This window comes from Alosa pseudoharengus, unplaced genomic scaffold (assembly GCF_046254945.1).
Source record: "Alosa pseudoharengus isolate Yale_2024_CS ecotype anadromous, Long Island Sound unplaced genomic scaffold, YU_APseudo_1.1 YU_APseudo_1.1_scf_15, whole genome shotgun sequence".
NCBI classification, from domain to species: Eukaryota; Metazoa; Chordata; class Actinopteri; order Clupeiformes; family Clupeidae; genus Alosa; species Alosa pseudoharengus.
The window spans coordinates 12,531,584-12,552,235 of NW_027468620.1; the positions used below are offsets into that span (position 1 = coordinate 12,531,584).

The 20,652-nt window shown below is 41.6% G+C and overlaps 1 protein-coding gene across 1 annotated transcript; it reads left to right on the forward strand.

Moving 5' to 3' along the window:
* The first annotated feature begins 1,719 nt into the window (after window positions 1-1,719).
* Window positions 1,720-17,741, forward strand: fam83b (family with sequence similarity 83 member B). The gene is made up of 5 exons (XM_076285587.1): window positions 1,720-1,931; window positions 4,541-5,034; window positions 11,597-11,761; window positions 12,980-13,104; window positions 13,496-17,741. Exons 2-5 carry the CDS (start codon window positions 4,585-4,587, stop codon window positions 15,567-15,569), a joined length of 2,814 nt encoding a protein of 937 aa, XP_076141702.1. The 5' UTR covers window positions 1,720-1,931; window positions 4,541-4,584; the 3' UTR covers window positions 15,570-17,741.
* Window positions 17,742-20,652: the final 2,911 nt, after the last annotated feature.

The following is a 20,652-nucleotide window of genomic DNA, read 5'->3' on the forward strand; positions in this document are numbered from 1 at the left end:
AACTTGGTGGGCATGTAACCCCATATGGATAGCATGGAACCATCGTTTTTCGTTTTGATCTGTAGCCCCCCCGCTGGACTGCACCCCCCGAAAGGAGGGTAGGGCAGACACAGTTTTCTGTGAATATCTCGAGAACCGTAAGGTTTAGGAGGACCATTTTTTTTTGTATGTTGATCTCAAGGGGCCATGTCAACCCATTCCATAACCACTCATTTCATGTATAGCGCCACCTAGTTAAACACAAAAAAGTAAAAATGAGGTGTTGTAATCGCAGGTATCTGTGACCTAACATAGTCAAAACTGCACGAAATTGGAAGTGTAGGATCATTATGACACCCTCTGAATGCATGCCAAGTTTCGTGGAATTCCGTTCATGGGGGGCCACACAATAAATTAATTTATGTTACTATACACCAACTGGCCTGTAGGTGGCCGGAGACAGTTTTCTGTGAATATCTCGAGAACCGTAGGGCCTAGGAGGTCCACCTTTTTTTTGTATGTTGGTCTTAAGGGGGCATGTCAACCCATCCCATTACCACTTATTTCATGTATAGCGCCACCTAGTTAAAAATTTTATTTAATTTAAAAAGCAAAAAATTAGGTGTTTTCATCACAATATCTCTGGCTGACATGGTCAAAACTGCACGAAATTGAAAGTGTAGGATCATTATGACACCCTCCGAATGCATGCCAAGTTTTGTGAACTTTCGTTCATGGGGGGCCTTACAATAAAATAATTTATGTGTACATTTAGTGACCGTACACCAACAAGGATTCCCGGGACACTGAAAGACCGGGGTACACGAAACTTGGTGGGCATGTAACCCCACATGGATAGCATGGAACCATCGTTTTTCGTTTTGATCTGTAGCCCCCCCGCTGTACTGGACCCCCCGAAAGGAGGGTAGGGCAGACACAGTTTTCTGTGAATATCTTGAGAACCGTAGGGCCTAGGATGACCATTTTTTTCCGTATGTTTGCCTCCAGGGTTCATGTTAACCCATTCCATGTGCACACATGTGCATAAACAGATACACACGCACACACATACATTCACAGTAATCATACGTATGACACATACTCACACAGTAGACATATGTACGCATGCATGCACATGCACAAACACACATACGCAGGCAAACACACAAGCACGCACACACACACACACACACATGAACATAAACGTGTACACGCACACATGCACACAATTCAAGAATTTCTCAGAATTACAGTATGAACAGGCAAGATGGGGGTGGGGTTGTATAAAATGAACTTTACATGTGAAATCTATGAACTAATCATGTTTTGGTACTTGTTGTCTAGCAGATACCAGTGAGAATTGAGTGTGGATAATGCAATTTAGTGAGAAAGTTAGAATCATATAGGCCTTTCAGCGTGATTTATTTTTGTGGAAAAAATGTGCTGGACTGGGCGGCGGTCATATTTTGTACCGCTCTGCGGTACATCTAGTTATTGACGTGTTGTGTTTAACGATCCCAAGTTGATTGTTTGTTGACCTTTTTTGCACTTTGCCACCATCCACTCTGGATAATCTAAAAAAAAAGCAATCAGTTCCATACACCATGTCGCCACTGAAGTGAACTTTACTCTGGGCCAGGGAGGAGGAGGAGGTGTGGCTAAATATGCCAAACAGGTTCTGAGCTGCCTGCGGCCTGTGGGGAAGTTGTTAGAGCCGGTTATTTGCATGTGAACACTCGAATGCTCACCTGTTGTTAGTTTCTCACAGAGACTTACAGGTGAGCACACCTTTGCTTTCGCTCGTTTCTTCTCCCTCCTCCTTGATGATGTTGTTTAGTTGGCATGAATGAGGAGATTCACTGTCCTTAGTTAATCGTTGGCACTCTGAAACCCACTGGAGTTACTCTGAAGTGTTTTGGAAGTTTGCTGGTGGATTTAATCAGGCTGTCACAGTAAGTGAAACTCAGAAACTTCCACAGGTGTGAACGAAAAAGAGGAGAAGGAGATCAAAAAGAGAGCTGTCTGTTGCTTACTGTGTTTCCATCTTTTTCTCACAGTAAACCTGAAGTTTGTGACAGCCTGAAGGTGTAAACAATGTTTGACTTGTTCTGGCATGTCAATGAAAGATTTCAACTCAACTGAAACTCCATAGTAACAGTCTGGTGGAATAGTCTGTAGGTCTCATATATGTATGCCCAAATATAGTGTATATTTTCAAAAGTTAAACTACTTATTAGACATCTGCTAAAAGAGTTAGATGAGTCCCTTAGAGCAAGCCGACAAAATGTGTCCTACATGTACATAGTCTCTTGTCAGGGAGGTTAAAACCACATTCTTTGATGTACGCCAGTAATTGTATTTACACTGTAGCTGTCTATGTTCTATGCAAATGATCCTCCTGGTCCAGTCTATATACACTGTGACAAGTGGCTTCTGAAGTGGTGATCACTGAGAAGTGTTGGTGCACACTCTGACTATGATGTATGCCTATAATGAATAATTGCTATTGTGTATGCATAGGCATACTTTTGATAAATGTCATGACTGAAAAAAACTACTATGATCTTAAAAATGTCTTAAAACATACACAGACATAGCACTACCAACCATATCTATTGTAAAATGGTAAATGTTCAACAAGCTAAGAAAAACATATGCCTCATACAGTAGATGAGCTAAATTGACTAATCTAATAATTGACAGCAACTACATGCAGCAATGGATCATTAATGACTTGAACAAATACTTTAATAATGGTCAATCTAATTCAAATTGTGTTGGTTTCTGGTTGAGTAACTGAATTAGAGTCATTGTCAGTTACCTAAGGCTGAGAGGTAAGGGAAACTGACATGATATTTTGAACTGACTTGTGCTACTTAGTAGCTCATAGAATAAGCAAGTAAGAAATATCGTATATAAGTATATTTATCGACTTTATCTTTGATGTTGAATCATTCAAGTCAGTCATAGAAGTATTAAAAAAAAAAAAAAACTTCATATAAGTAGAAAAGCTCACGAGCCACCGTTAGATTTATCACTTTGAACTGAAAATTGCGGGTTTCTGTTTTATTTTCAGTAACATGGTTGCACAGCTTATAAAATACTTTACAATTTTTTTTGGACTTTAATCCACATGTGTACATGAACTAATTTTCCTCACTTTTAATCGGAGACACTGTAAGACCAGTTACACAAACTGACTGGTTTTCCAGGAAAGTGTTTCAGTGTCTGCGTATCCTCCCCGGTAGTCACCAGACAAATCTGGACAAGTCCTCGTGTTCCTTCTGGCAAAGGGTGTCATCTGAGATAAGTGTTTCCAGACACAATGCCCCTTTGCTTACCTATTCTCTACAGTCTCCTCAGGTTTAAAACTGTGTGTGTGTGTGTGTGTGTGTGTGTGTGTCTGTGTGTGTGTGTGTGAGAGAGAGAGAGAGAGAGAAAGAGAAAGACAGCGAGATAGATATGCTATATTAGTTGTCTATATCACACAGATAAAAATAGATTTTATTTGACTTTGTCCTACACAGATAGTCAGAATCACAAAGTCAAGGGCACATATGCCTCTGATTACGGATGACTCACGTCGGATTAATCACAATTCTAACCTATGACCCTTGACATGGCATGGTAATGATAAAGAGATTCTTCAGACTGATTACATAATTTAAGCAAATCACCATAAAGATTGCCATTGCCCTTTTTAGTCATAACTACTGTTTTGCTTTCCCTTTTAACCTGCTCTGGCTGTCACATGCAGTTTCACTGTGATGCATTTGTGGTTAAGATTAGTCAAATACATGTAGGCATTTCTCAGCTGGTTTCATTAGCATTGCACCGACATTTGGCACAATGTCTGGTCCGTTCATCACTTTAGACATACAAGTCATACTGGCATTTGTATTTGTTGTTTATTTACTGCTATTTGTATTTCTTGTTTATTTACTGGCATTGTATTTCTCTTCCATTGTTTCCATCGGTATTGTGCCAATATATGCCACACACTGTTGTCCTTGTCATACCAGGAGATGGGCATCCATCCATGTCAGTCTGCTGCAAAGCTGATTGGTCTTCCAGTATCTGAGCCAGTCAGTTTCTTACAGTGAACTTGTTTAAATTCAGTATTCTAAAAAGGATAGTTATGGTCTTTGCTTGTCATGTTTGATGCCATTATAAAACCCAACGGAACCCTTCACTTTGACCACATTTTGTATTACTGTGGCACCACAAATTGATACTGAGTTGCTATGTCTCGTTGTGTCATTGCTTTGCAACCATATTATATATGCATATATATTTCTTGGCGAAACAATGATTATCTATGAATAAATCATTACATTTCTAGTTACTGTGTCTTTATTTTATGATATCTTGCCGAACCATTTCAGAAAAGCAATGGATGGGGGGGGCACCTCATGCCTAAGAACACCCCTTAGCTGTTCTAAAATCACTGGAACCTACGGTCTCTTCGGGCTTATTGCTTAATTATACTTAATTATTTCTTTATGAGGTATTGATGACTGATACTGATGACTGTTTTTCAACACCTTTTTGTTTCTCACAGGTGTTTACCTTTACTGAAAAGTGTGGGAGCCTTCTGCCACAGTCATGCTGGAGTCTCGTCTGTCCCAGCTCTCCTCTTTAAAAGATGACTTTAAGATGGACGATTATGTGCAGCCGCACTACCGGGAGGCGTACAGGCTGGCCATCGATGCCCTCGTCAGCGGCGGACAGGATGCCTACCGGGACGTCCTGAAGGTCGAGAAGGTCGGCGCCTTCCTCTCAGAGGCCGAGCTCCTCTTCATCGCCCACAGCACGGAGCGACCCGCAGAGAGCTACCACTCGGGGGAGGTTGACGGCTCGCCGGATAGCAAGTCCTCGTCCGGCACATACTGGCCCACGCACTCGGACGTGGCGACCCCCAACCTGGAGCTAGGCTGGCCCAACTTTGTCAACGACAGGATCCAGACCAAGGTGGAGCTTCTGTTTCACCCACCCAGACAAAGCAGCCCCACCATAAAGGAGGTGATTCGGAAACACATCCAGGACGCGCAGGAGGTAATGTTCATGCTTGGAGGCCTCTCTGCTGTTGTTGTTTTGTGTGTTTAATTTATTGTAGGTGTGAATAAAAGGTTTTATCCGATAGTGGTGAAAATAGCAGTGTTTTCGCAATTTCACAGAGCCTCTAGTAAATGACAGAGCCTATCCATTCCCATGAATTACCACAAATGGCAGACGTTCTGCCAATATTTGAGGGATTGGCTGTCTGTGTTCATTACTGGATTAGGGCCACAAGCATGTGCACAGTATTTTTACAGGCCCGGTGCTGTTCTCATGATGGGCAAGGCTAGGGCGGTGTCTAGGGTGTGTGCCCATGATCTTGTTCAACTGCTTATTCTTCAAATGTTTGGGAGGGACCAACTACGGTGATGGAAAACTACCATGAGTCACAATACAGTACAGTGCAAGTGAACTCTTGCTTTTTGATTCATTGTTTCAGAAATGGATGGGTGCGTTGTATTTATGTTCATAATACACCGTATGTGGCATGACATGGTGTCCTCCTGTGTTTTGTGTTGTGCTGTGTTGTGTGTGCTGAGCTATGCTATTTTGTGTTGTGTCATGTCACTGGGACAAATGACCTGTTGAATACACATGCTCTTGCTCTTCAAGGGTATTCCCATTGGTAGACACAGGTGTGAAGGCAGCAACAACCTGAAAGAACAATTTAATTCGCAATAATTGGACTGTCACAGTAATCGAGGGGTGATTCAATCAACATAACTGTGGGATGATAGAAGGCTCCTCTACCTAATTTTCATATCACACACCATTATCTCAACTTCAGGCAAAGGTGCCTGCATGGTTGCTCTTCTGTTTTACAGTCTGTTCCATACACAACATTTGCGTTATACTGTTACTCTAGCATGCAATGATACTTGGACAACAGAGCATTTTAGACTATATGGTTTTACATACACACTTTCACTTATATGGTAGCTTTATAAAAAGTGATGCTACTGTAAGTAATGGTTATGGGGAAAAGCCTACACAATGAATGGATTCTGGAAATCAAATGTAACAGAATACCGATATTCTCAAAAGCTGATGGGTCATTGTTAGACAGATATCTGTAGCAAAATGTACAGAGTTTTAAATTGGGCTAAATTTAATTATTGATTTGTTGACAATGTATGTAATAATTAGTAGGCCTATGTATTACTTTGTTGACAATGTAAATGGTTGACGTTTTAGGCCAAAAAGAAAGATTCAGATAATCACTTAGTCCTGTTGTAGGCTACTGACTCTCCCATTCCCAAACATATCTATGGTCTTTTAGATTGTGGATTGGAATTCATATTTATTCACTAATTTGTTGTGGTAGTGACTAAAATTGTCATATGGTGTGACATGAAAGTTATTGTGTGTAAAATTATAATGGGCTATATTTTTTATGTGAGTCAATGTATCATAACCTTCTATCATTACTTCATCAAGATCTAGCATTTCCTTGTGCAAATTTCTTACATTTTACAATATATTTCTTCATCAATACACAAAGTAAGGCATTTGTCCATACATACCTTGATATAAAAAAAGAAAATGCTTGTGACTTTTGCTGACCCTATTTCCTATCTGTTCCATTGAGATTTGTATGATTTAGACCCCAAAAGCCTTTTTATTGTCATAATTTCTTGTGGAGTTCCAAATTATATGGTGTCATATTAAGTAAGGGATAATGGACGACACGGTGGTCTGTTCACAGAAGTAAAACGGTCCCGACGCGAAGCGGAGGGCCGTTTAAACCTCGTAGTGTATTAACTTCTGTGAACAGACCACCGTGGAGTCCATTATCCCGCTTATTCCACTGTTGCCACTTGCGTTGTGTTCATTTCCTGTTACAATTTAAACGTTTTAATCGCTAAAACTGTCTTGTTTGTAGAACTAATTTCTTTCGACACATATCAACTAATTTCTCAACTCACAGGACAAACTGCCGTTACTAGTTCTAAATGGATGGTTGCTACGGCCAAAGGCCAGTCGTTAGTTCCATCTCTCCCGTTGTCAAGCGGGCGTATCCCAAGATTCTGATTAACTTTAGCTTTGAAACGTCGCTATTTTACTTAGCCTGCTGTCATCAATCTAGCTAAAAGCCACCTCCGTCATATGCTACAATGTTGCAATGTTCTGAACGTCTGCATTTTACAGCTCGGATGCAACGTGACAGTTCATTTAAAGTTCACAACGAGTTCGGCGAATTAATATACAAGTGTGATACGGCCAAAAAATTGGATCTACTTCATAGGTGTGCAGATAACATACGGTTAAAGGGGTGGTTCAGGATTTTGGACATAAGACCTCATTTCCAAGTAAGCAAGTGTGATATTCATCAGTGGAGACCGTTTTCAACACGTTTCATCCAGTCCTTGTAATTGAATGAGAGTTCGCAGGTGCTAGGCTAGCGCAAGTCAACGGTATGTGCTAGCCTGCCACTAAAGACAGTCTTACCCACTCCAAAGTACACCCGAGGTAAATTCCAGACAATCGATGTAAATGTCTGTGTTGATAGAATAGTGTAAGAAATACAACTACCCTCGCATCGCGTTGCAATAGTTATACTTTGGTCCCTGAAATTGGTAGTCATTTTGCATCTCAGCAGCGGACTGATATTACCAAGGCTACTACTAAGTATCCCCATTGGAGTGCGCTTTACTGTTTACTTTTCGGCGCAGTACTACTAACCGGAGCAAGTATAATTCCGTCGTGGTAAGAAACTAGTCCCTCAAAATGTAATGCGATCGTTGAAATGCAAGGATAGAATAACGTTAGAAATAACAGTATCAATACAGACATTTACATCGATAGTCCGGCGTTATAATTTATTTGCCTCGGGTGTACTGTGGAGTGGGTAAGACTGTTTTTAGTGGCAGGCTAGCACATACCGTTGACTTGCGCTAGCCTAGCACCTGCGAACTCTGCAATTACAAGGACTGGATGAAACGTGTTGAAAACGGTCTCCACTGATAAATATCACACTTGCTTACTTGGAAATTAGGTCTTATGTCCAAAATCCTGAACCACCCCTTTAATGGTCGTTCTAAATTACGTAGGACAATGGGAAATTCTATGGAGCCCTAGAGGTGTCATTGCAAAATGTTTTGCATGTTGAGAGAATGTGCGCTCATTTTACTACATTGTGCGCTCGTTTTACTAAATTGTGCTCACGTTTAACTATATTGTGCACTCGTTTTACTAAATCGTACGCTCATTTTACTAAATTGTGCGCTCGGTTTACTAAATCGTGTGCGCAATTTATTATATTGTGCTCTCGTTTTATTATAGTGTGCGCTCATTTTACTAAATTGAGCTCTCGTTTTAAGCATATAAAACGAGGGCACAATTTATTAAACGAGTGCACCATTAAAACGAGGGCACGATTTATTAAAATGAGAGCACAATTTGTGAACATGCATAGAACATTGTGTGCACGATATACTTAAACGTGGCCACAATTTGTAAAACGTGCACTCAATATTGTCTTGACACATGTAAACATGTGCACGTTATAGTATATTCGAGATCTCGATCTAGTAAAACGCACCCACGAATAATTAAAACGTGGGCTCGAAGAAATTAAATTGTGTGCACAAAAATGTAGTGTGGTGTCAAGGGGTATCCCCGGGAATGACGTCGGGAGGTGTGTCGCTTGTAGTGATAGGGGGAATCTCTGATTGCAGTGCACCTGGATAGCCCTGTTAGGTATGTTATAGATGGGAGAGCAGATGATTGTGTGTGTTTGCACAAGCCCCTTGCCATCTTCGTCCAGCTGAATGTTTGCCGAAGTTTTGAGTGTTTGTTGAGGTCCAAGTTTATGCAGAGCTGTGGTGTTTATCGCGAACGGTGTGAGCTGGGCTACATAGCCTGAGAAGCTGAGCATTGTGAACGTCACTGTTTATGTCTCCCGTTTCATAGTCCGTATCAAAGCTTACCTCGTTGTGTGCATCATATCGGTGTGCGGGTGGGTTATATGGTGAGGCTCATCGGGCGCTAGAGGGAACCTTATTGTATTGGGTGGGTATTAGGCTACTACTAATACGCAGTAGCCTTTGTACCAACAGCAGTAGGTCTACGTGTTGTAATTGTTTGGGAGCTTGTCGCTGTGTGTGCTTCGATTGCCTTCTAGACCTCACAGTTAACGTAGGCTTCAGTCAACAATCCAAGAGATAGTGGAAACCGGTCATTACAACAGAGCCCGAGTAGCCTAGTAGAATTTCCCCATTATGGGTCTCCATAGCTGGCGGTTGACACCACAGGTGCCCCTGCTACAAAGAGTAGAATTCCGCTATAAACCATCCTGACCACCTAAAGGCTTTAATTAGCTGCCTACGGTTATCATCACATTACCAATATGAACTGTCACAGACAGCTGTAGGCCTAGTCCATGCCAAGGTAACATGAAGTTGCCACCACAGCACAGCGAGCGGTGAGAAAATGTCGGGAATTACTAAATGTGAGCACGAAATACATATTTCGAGAGCTCAATTTAGGCCTACAACGGGGCCACGTTTTATTAATTCGAGGGCTCAATTAAAGGAAAACGTGCTCACGATTTATTATTTCGAGGGCTCAATTAAAGGAAAACGTGCTCACAAATAATCACGACCAGAAAAAATAACACTTAAAAGTGAGCTCTCCCGGGCTCCGTAAAATTCAACCAAGCAGTGGAATAATATTGTGTAATATTTATTTCACAAACAACAAAAGACAGTTTAAGATGGGTATATCACGTAAAGGTAGCCTGGCGGGCCATCCTATATCATTGAAATGAATATGTCTGAGCAAATTAATTTGCAGCCGCTAGGGTGCGTCTAGATTTCTAGGCTAACGTAAAGGTTCACTGTTAAAAATCACAACTGTGTAAAACAGAATGCCACCAAATATTGTATAGCACTTGGGCTATTCTCAATGGTGGGCTTCAATCTGAATGTTTGTAGTTCTCCTTTGAGTTTATTCTCTTCATAGCTGTTAAAAGACAAATTCAACAATGTATTCAGATAATATTCTGCATTATAATCAGATTAAATTGTTGCAATTACTTATACTTATAGTGATAAAGACAACAATAGTACTGTTTTCTTTAACACAGAATTTATTTTCTTAGACTACTATTGGTATTTAGAATGTCAAATATGTAGCTTTTGCATCCAAGGCTGTAGTGTGAGTGAGTAAATGTGTGTGGGGGTGATTTCTGTGTTTAATAGGTGCACATTTAAAAAAAAAAAAGTTAAATATGTCCAAATATATATTAGCCTACACTTTGACGCCATTTGAGCTTTTTCTGGTTTGGATGAAAATAGTGAAAAACAGGAATATGACTGGCATGAATGGTATATAGACCTTTGTTTCAACTTCTGTTCTGTGTTCTATTGGATATAACCAGTTCTGAACTTCCATTTGCTATTTATGGCCTGCAGGCCTCACTGACTTGAGCTCATGCAAGGGGAAGATACGGGGGCTGGCATAGAACCAAAGAGGGGGCGTGAGTGTGTGTTTGTGTGTGTTTTTTAATGTACAGAAGCACACACAGTCCATCTGATCAGTAATGTGCCTGGACTCAATTTTATACACTGACCATTTTCTTACCCATTCATTTCTCATGGCTGGTCATTTTTGACCAGGAATACACATGGGTTATCTAAAGTTAAATAAAACACTCAAATTGTTCTGAAAATTATCAAAATTTGTGTTGTGTGTTTAGATGCCCTGTGTTAAAGGTAAACTATGCAGTATTGGCAATTTCCTTACTATTTTCTCGCTACCTTTTTCTAGCCGGTGCCTGGCATGTATGTGTATTTGAATGCAGTAAAGCAATTCATTACACTCGGTATACTTCCTGACACTGAGGCCGTCGGCCCGCCGGCCCACAGTTGCAAGGGTGGTTTTTCCGCTCACAGGCGCTAGGGGGAAGCGACACGGCCACCATTCAACCAGAAAAAAGTTATATAACCATTCCAATGACTCTGAAGCTGTTAAATGAAGGTAAATTAAGCTAAAAAAACCTGCATAGTGAGCCTCATGGTAGTCAGAATAAGTCAACAATATTTTGAGAGAAAAAAATAGTCAATCGGTCACATTTGACCGCGAACACAACAGGAGGATTAAATAAAAAATAAAAAAACCCAAAAAATGCTGTTTAGTTGGTTTGTGTATTTTGTTATTGTTTTCAAACATATGATTTTGGGCATAAACATATCTTTGGAAATTACTGGTTACATTATTGGTTACAATTATTGGTTGCTGTTGTTTGCTGTATACTCATTGTACTCACAAATCCATGGCGTATTTGAGCTTGAGCTGGAATGCTGGTCTTCCTGTCTTACATTTGAGGGATTTAAGGCTGATCACCAAGATTATCACCTTGGTCAAATCACACAAAAGCTTGACATCATTTTTTGCATTTGTTGCTATGGCATTTCACACATTCTTTAAAAAAGTATTTCACTGCAGTGCTGCTCTGTTGAGCCTTTAGTCACCCTTCACCTTTAGTCATGTCCTGCTGAGGTTTAAAAGCATTGGTTTTGTATACATACTGATGTGACCCTCTTTGCTTGCCATACAGGTCGTTGCCATTGCTATGGATGTCTTCACTGACGTGGATATATTCAGGGAAATAGTGGATGCCTCTGTTAGAGGAGTCTCTGTCTATGTCCTCCTGGATCACTCTCAGTTCAAAAGTTTCCTCACCATGGCGGAGAGTCAAGACATTCAAATACGCAAGCTGACGGTAATGGACTTCAAGCAATTTTTAATTCATCACAAACACATTCTCTCTCTCTCTCTCTCACAATATATTTTATTCTATCATTTCAGTTGACAAAAATTCCTACTAATTTGTACGGACGAACCACTACCAGTTAATGCTACAATTTTATTGTGGGAAAAATACATGTTAAAGTCAGCCTCTATCTCCAAGAAAATGTCACATTTTGTGAGTTCTCCCATTTGCTTTTGAAACCTAATAGTAAGAGCAATGTTGTCCTTGTCCTTGCCTAAGCTAAATAGGACCGCTGCCAACCACTCTATTATCATTTGAAGATTCAAGGTGTTGGTATTCACTAACCTAACTGTACCTTAAGAATAACAATTAGGACTGAACTGAAAAGCAATTATGATTTCCTCCACAATCATGTTACAGTGCTCCTGGAAATAATTACTTTATGGTTATGAAACCAAGAAATACTATGATAGTAGGGGCAGGCCAGTATTTTGAGTGTTCTGTGCTCACTATAGCAGCAGACAGAGCAAAGTATGAATAGATATAATGCCTTAAAATAATGTGAAAGCAACTTTTTGAAAATGTATTTTTAGAACTGTTCAGTTTCTGAAGGTACACAGATGCTTTGCCACCCCCTGACATACACAAACCAAAGTAGAGGAGTCAAAACAACAATAAAAGGCAAATTAAGTATTTATTCTTATTTAATTAATTAACACTGTGTGCCATGTGATTCCACCAGTTGCCATCGCCCAACATCCTTTGGTTAATGAAGTGCATGGTTGTTCCAATCTGATACTCTGCCCCGAATGCTGTTGGGAGTTTCTCGGAACTCCGAAGAAAATTCCACCTAAACTAAAGCACAACAAATTGTCAAATCATACAAATGACATCACAACAAAATCATATTTTTGGTTGATGCAGTGCATGGTTGTGTGACAATGTGATATTCCGTAAATGCTCTGAATGCAGATGAGAGTTTCTTGGAAAACTCCCCTGAACTACAGATCACTTTTTCTTGGTTGAATGAGAGTGTCCTTAAACATACACATTAAGGGGTCCAGTTCTTAGAAGAGAATGCCATGATACAGTATTACCATGCTGCTATATGCAAACTCAGTCCTTCACCCTTATGTTTGGGTATACCATGCTAACAGCTTTGAAGCATAGAGATAGGAGCCATTTCATTTCCATGAAACAATACCTCTGTGTCTTCTCTTTCCACAGAACCTGCGGGTCAGAACTGTAAAAGGACAAGACTATCTCTGTCGCACAGGGGCAACGTTTCATGGGAGCATGGAACAGAGGTTTCTGTTGGTAGACTGCAGGACTGTGTTTTTTGGATCCTACAGGTAAGGATGACACACACACTACCTGATTAGTTGCTCCTCTTTTCTGTACAATTTTCTTCTTTAGAAGCACTACATGTGCTGTAGATTACGTTTTTATAATGCTTGGTAAATGATTTAGTCATTGCTTTTACTTCCTTCAAGACATAATTCATAGGAATTATTGACTGTAACAGTTCAACCAAAACTTAGCTAGAAGGAAGAAAAAAAAAGATTTTACATGAAGTATGAAAAATAAGCTTCATGCCTCAGGCAAACCAAGCATATCTTTTCATTTCATAATAATTGTTATTCATTTCTACCAGACTGCCCATATATATCTTATGTGTTTTCAGTTTGCTGTTGGGCTACATGAAAAATCACTAACTTTTATGATCTCCTTGTTATCATTCAGCTTGATGTGGTCCTATGAGAAGATCAACCTGAGCATGGTTCAGGTCATAACTGGCCATCTGGTGGCATCGTACGATGAGGAGTTTCGAACTCTCTATGCTCGCTCCATTGTCCCTCCGGAGCTGCTGCCTCTCGACAGCCTGGTGAATGGGAAGAGCCTGGGTGGCAAAGTGGAGACCTGCGGGCCACAGTCCTTTGAGAGGAAGCACCAACTGCGTCACACCCTCAACACCGTCTACAGGCAAGCCTGCGAGAGGAGAGGCTTTGGGAGCCACATGGCAGGCATCGAGGAACAACCGCCCAATCATGAGCCGTTCGGTCACGAGCGAAAGATGCATAATCCCCAGGCTGTTGATACATCAACGATGGACGCCATGAGTTTCCTGAAAAGGCACAGCTACGCTGGAGAAAGACAGGAGGGCACCTACACTCCTTCCTACATGAGACATGGAGCCAGCAACTGGAATGTGGCAGCGAACAGTAAAGGTTACGGTGGTCACGTGAGACACCTCCCTGGTGGTTACAACGACCCGCATCACGCCCCACCGATGGACCAGGTCCACCGCGGCACCAACATACGCCAGTCTTACCACGGCGGTGGAAAACAATTAATGAACATGCAGCAGAATATGCCCAGTTTAGAGCAGGTGTCCAAGTCATTCATGCGTGATTGGAGGGTCGAGTCCTACTTAAATAACAGTGATGCCGCCTTCATGGAAAACCACGAATACCTGGACCAATATGACGTACCTGAGAATAGGCCTTCTTTGCATCTGCACTCTCGCCTGAGGTCTTCAATTGTTTTAAAGTCAGTCATTCCTGAACAAATGGAAAACGGTTACACAGATGCCTCTTCAAGTTCCATACGATACAGGGACCAGAGTGTCTTGGCACCCAGTAAATACACACAGCCAATCCCCTCGTGGAATCATAATGAACCAGTGGACTACAGAGCAATGCACAGTGATTTCAACCTGAAAAGACTCAGTCTGCAAATACTCGATGAGCCGAAGCACCCTGGGACTGGTAACACTTTGGAGAGAGACTATTTACATTCTTGCGTCACTCTAGGTAGAGTGAGAGGGAGAATGGCACGCCAGGACCTGGATGCCCAGCAGGAAAATGAATTGAAGAGGCACAGTGTGGCTGATCCAAAGTCCAACACATATGTTGGACACAGAGAAACGACCAGCCCTATGTTTGGTTCTCTGAGGAGAGTGCATGAGGAGCGAAACACTGCTAGAGAAAACGTGGGAAGCAGGGTTAGCAGGCTGAGTGAGGATCAAAGATCTGTCTCACATTGCGATTTCAACGGGTCTGCCCAGAGCAAAGCTTTGTCCGAGTCTACGTGGACAGAGGCCCCTTCCAGGACCTCCTCCGCCACCCTGCTGGCACTGCGAGACAGAAAGCAAGAAAGAGCCAAGCCCAGTGGCATCGGCTCACCGCAGTTCCTTAAAAAGAGCTCCAGGAAAATCAAATCGCTCCTCAACATAGCAGATAAGAAAGAGGGCTCTCCCAAGAGCAAGTTCAGACTGCTCCCTAAAGCGGCGGGAGGCAGCTCTGACACCATAGTCTCTGAGGACGACCAGCAGGTCAGTATTGATGACACAGCTGGGTCAGAAATGTCCACAGGGGGGTCCGGCTGCTGGAGGTCTCACAGCAAACTCCTGAACGACATGGGCAAATCATCGGCGCCCCGTTTCAGCACAGAGGGCATCGACCAGAGCTCAGGTGACAATGTGCAAAGACCACCAAGCCAGCAATCTAGTGCCCCGAGCGTGAGGTCAAGCGCCACCACCAGAGAGCCCCGCCGCTGGGATCAGTATGGAGAGAACAGACGGCGCTTCGAGTCCTCTAACGCACCAACAGGCTACAAGGCGCCAGCAGGCTACAGTCAGCGAAATGAAACAAGCGCAAGCAACCAAGCCAATGATCGACACAGGGGTTTGACCGCAACCAAAAAGGACCATACTGACTGGACAAACTACTCAGACCATAATACTCACTCCAGCCATGACAATAAACTGGGACGCCTGTTCCAGCGAGTTGGCAATTTAATCCATAAAAAGACATAAACAGGCTGTGATGGTGTGGGTGGGTGGTCGGGGGCATTGTTAAATGCTGATGTGTTATACTTGAACATTTTCTTTGCTCGTCAGGTCTCCCAGCTCTTTTTGATGAGAGTGCAATAGTTGTTGGTATTCTCTGTTCTACCAGAAAGACAGTAGACAGAATAGAATCAGTTAACCATTTAATTAGTAAAGGAATGGCTTGGATACAAGCAAGATAAAGAGTCCTGAATAGGTAACAGTCTTTGGCGTAGGTCCAGTCTCGGATCTGTCCAGCGATGAGCGGATCTCGTCTCCTGCCGATGGATGAAGGCAGGGGCGGGGAGCCTACCCCCCCATGACGAGACGGGGACCAACAGGTGGCGGTGGCTGAAAGAAGATGATGTGGTAGGCAGACCGTGCCCGATGGACGTGGACTGCTGGCAGTGGTGGCTGGAGGGGAGGTGGAGGGGACGTCAAAGTCGGCGTACGGAGAAGCAGAAGCAGTGTTAGGTGGAACATATTTAAAGAGCCCACTGAATTCCTATAGGCTAGCGCTGATTGAATGAGTGAATGATCAGATTGCAGGCTTTCCCAAAAAGTAGGCAAAGCTGAGATTGGTTCCATGAAAGCATGGGAGGAGTAAAAGCTACACTACGAGTCTTCCTAGTAGAACTATCATAGCCTACCAAGCTATCATTTCCATAGAAGTGTTCTTTCCTTACAGACCGGAATATCTAAGTGCTATTATCACTAAAAAGGAACCACTCAAGTCTACTGAATGGCTCTATACCTCAGGTCATTAGTAAACCTATGTTCCAAAGACGTAATTATATCATACATGACCATCCAATGATATACTGTATTAACAATGGCAGAATGTTATTTATAGGGCTGTGGATTGGATGTTGGTGCATGGGTTAATTGGAGGTTACTTGTGGGTTAATTCCGCTCTCACAAGTGGCTGGTGCAATTTATGTTGGCTGTATCAACATAATAAAAGGTTGACCAAAGAATAAAAAAGGAAAAAACTTTTCAAGAGTCTCTAATAAAAACAGAAAAAAATTGACAGTGCGCAGCAAAAGTACCCAAAACAGGGGTACAGGCCTTCTCTTTTGAGAGAAGCGCATGTATATCCCTTTAAAGGTGCCATGTGTAAGAATTGAGGTAAAAATATCCAAAAAATGAGCTACACACATCAAAAGAATGAAAAGAAATAAGGGTGATGATGTCATTAAAAAAATGACAAGGTATAGTGCTGCAGAGATATCAACCTGAACTAGAAAATGTAATTTCGAGGAAATTACCAGTGCATGAAAATATAAACATACTGTATATTAACATAAAATGCAAAACAAACTTTTATTTGATAACAGTTGGCAGAAGTCATAGTTGATAACAACTGACAGTTGAAATAGTTAAATAGTTGAGTAGTTTAAATAGTTAAATGATTTAATAGTAAATTATTGTAGTGAGGACATTTATTTTGAAACAGTTGTGGGCAGAGGAAATAGTTGAACAGGATCTGTAGAGCCAGATTGTATGTTTAAAGCCTGAGACAGAGTATATAGTTTAAAGGTACATATAGATAGTGTAATGGATGTTGATAGACAGAAAGTTGAATGGATGTTGATAGGCAGATTGTTTAATGGATGTTGATGGGATAGTTTAATGGGTAGATGAGTGAATGGTTTGAAGAGGATGAATGGATAGAAAGTTAGATGGAATGTGCCTTATATCCTTGTAGAATGGAGATACACAGAGAGAGTTGGCCTAATTGAGCAGAAAGCAGTTGATACAGGCAGGGCCGGAGTGGGGCCACTTTTCAGCACGGGAGTTTCAGGCCCAAGACCGGCCCATGTTTTCCATAGTGGTGGAAATTGGATAAATGAAGCAACATTTCAGTTTTTACTATCCTGTAGTTTTTATTACTACAATGGTTCAACAAATGTGTAAAGGTTATAATTCACTTCAACTGAGAAGTTAACAAAAAATATTCCACTATTCCACAAGTTAACAAAAACAGAAAGAAAGAAAGAAAGAAAGAAAGAAAGAAAGAAAGCCTTTGAAATGTAGCCTATCCCACGCTTCCCACAAAGAGGCATATTGAACTAATGTTTAGGCTATGTTTTTGCATGGGTAGGCTATAATGTTGTTAGGTGATTTAGCCTACTCCTTTACTACACCCTCTTCTGAGCAAACAAGGCATATATGTTTATCATGTAGCATAATTGCTCTTTCTTACATTAAATAACTTAAATTATCCTCTATACTTGTCCCTGTAGTCATGGCCTCCTCATCACTAATTTCGGGCTCATCATTTTCAGTGGTCGACTGGTTGATCTGCTGCTCAGAGGCTACAATTTTTATTGCATAGGCCTACACAGATCATGCTTCAGTTTTGTTATCAATATTTGCATACTGCAAAGTCTATGAATCGGATACAAAAGGCTAATTTTAAAGTAATTTAATATGTTGCTTGCGAATAGCTTGACAAACGTCCAATATTAGCCCAATAATTACATTGTCATTAGGCTAATCATTGCCTATAGGCTATCTCTCTTTACAGTTGCCACTTTTGTCTGTAATCTGGAAGCTTGGCGCATTTAGCAGCATTCTACCTGGCCGTTTCATCCCTCCTGGCCTCTTTCTACATCCATCCTTCCTGACGCTTATGGCTACTGTAGGGCCGGCCCGGCTATCAGAGAAAACTTTTTGGAAAAGACGGGCGATATGGACCCAACCAACTCTTTTTGGGAGGGGAGAACTCCCTCACATGGTAGGCTACAACCCATACAGAGGCAACGGTGTCATGCACAGAATGCGGAACGTGTATAGCCTACTTTAAGAGAAGATAGACTAACGTGACAAATGTCAATATTTTTTTTCCTCGACCGGCCCAAAAGTGAAGCGGCCCACCGGGAATTCTCCCGATTCTCCCGATTACCCACCCCGGGCCTGGATACAGGTGCAATCAGTTTAACTAGCTTTTTGATGGGACCTAGTTGAGCAGCTGGAAGTTGATACAGGTGCAAATCAAGTCAGTGGCGTAACGAGCCAACACCGGGCCCATATGCAGGATTATCAAGGCGGGCCCCCCCTTCTACAGCACGTGATAACGCAATGTCCACGAGTAGGCTACCATGAATAGGACAGGATAGGATCCTTGAGACACAGCATATAAGAGATGAGATGACTGACAAAATCAGGAGTACGTGCACCACAAAAACAAAAATACTGGTGAAGGCGCACAACACATGAAAAAACACTGGTGACGGCGCACTATAGCCTAACACATGAAAAAACACTGCTGGTTAGGCTACTATATGAAATTGCATTAATGATAGTCATTATGTTATGCTAAATCGTTAATTTAGCCACAAACATAGCACTAGTGCATAATAGAACTGTCCGTCTGCCCACTTTGACTGAGCTGCCCCCCTTACCAAAAAAAAATATATATATATAACGTAATTTTGATATTATTAGAAAGCGAAAGTAGGCTATGAGCGCAGATAGGTGCGTCCATAGAGGTGCGTCCGATGTATCAGCTGGAATAGTGATGTGAGTCGCCGAGCAGAGGTGATGGATGTCACAGGTAAGCTACATGAAACTTTGAGAATTCAAATTCAAACTAGATGTACCGCGTAGCGGTACAAAATATGACCGCCGCTCAGTCCTGCACATCCATTCCGCGAAAATAAATCATATTAATGAATTTGTCTCCATCTTCTACTCCATCCCCCACTCTTGAAACTTTTGTGTATGCTTGTTTCGAATGTGTGTTTGCACACATTCCGCACACAAAGTAGCCTACTGGCGCTGCAAAGGTGAATAGATTTGTTTCTGGGCCAAAAAATCTGTAACATTGTTATAAAACCTTTAAAATCTCTAAACAATCACAAGTAGGGCAGTTCATCATAGTCCATCCATTGCAACTGGACTGATGAAAGGTACACCTGTAGGCTACATTGTATTTGGGAAAAGCAGAAGGTAGCAGCATAATGTATTTATTTATTTATTATTAAACTAAAACAATCCCTGTCAGTTCCATGCAGTTTTCAACAGCTATCAAGAAGAGAGGTCATGTCATGGATTTTTGTGAATGTTTCTTCTTCTACATATGCATAGGTTTAGTCATCTAGTTCAAATTATATTCAGCTTTATTGTCAATGCACAAATTAAATACCAGTAGTCTAAAACAAAATGCCGTTTTACCCAGTGGTGCAAATAACTGACATGTCCAAAAGGGCCTTCATGAAATGCGTTGCGAGACTGTTCATACACATTTTAACGGGCAAAGTTGAAGAGCTACTCTCCGTTATTGTTTGTGCAAATAATATGCTGATTCATGTTCCCTTGCATTTTGCAACCATGAGGTCCATGGTTAAGCTCAATCTTTTGACGCAATCTTTTGATTTTCACCCAGCCTAGTCCATGGTAGGCGCCCGATAGAAATATTGTTTAATTTTGCGATTGAGATATCCACGCACTGGCGCCCCCCCTGCGACGTGTTCGCCCCCCGGTTTTAGAGCTATTCTAAATGCAAAAATGCATAGACATTGCATGACAAAACCGTGACTGTTAACAAACTATAAGCTATATAAGGTAGGCCCTATGCTAGGCCTATTACACAACACAAATTGTCACCAGGCTATGCTGGCGACCCAAATAAAATCTCCGTTGGAACCAATGGCTTACACCTTACAGTATCAAGCTGCCACCTCTTGGCGAAAAGTTAATAGTTTTGCATATCAGTAGTAATACATTTCACGTAGCTGTGAATCACGGAAAGGGCGAATGAAGTGGACACTTCTAAATGGAACCCAACCCACTGTACAGTAACTCAAGGTCTGTGGCTAAAGCAGCCATAATGAAAGCGTTATCATTGTTTGGATACTTCACACACACGTGTTTTTTAATCGCATAGACTACAACTACCAAGCTGGAATCAAAGCACATCGACTCCCCTCTCACACCCTAAACACGCACTTCGAACAAACAAAAAGCGCCTCAGTCTCACGGAATAGCCATAGGCAAAACTGTATCTGACCGGTGTAACGTTGGTACTAAATCATCCATCGCAAAGAATGATTTTTGTAGCACGTGC

Bases quoted from the DNA above. Each gene is read 5' to 3' on its own strand.
- fam83b (XM_076285587.1), top strand. From the start codon at position 4,585: ATGCTGGAGTCTCGTCTGTCCCAGCTCTCCTCTTTAAAAGATGACTTT. The intron at 5,035-11,596 runs GTAATGTTCATG...CTTGCCATACAG, and splicing joins ACATCCAGGACGCGCAGGAG to GTCGTTGCCATTGCTATGGA. The intron at 11,762-12,979 runs GTAATGGACTTC...CTCTTTCCACAG, and splicing joins TTCAAATACGCAAGCTGACG to AACCTGCGGGTCAGAACTGT.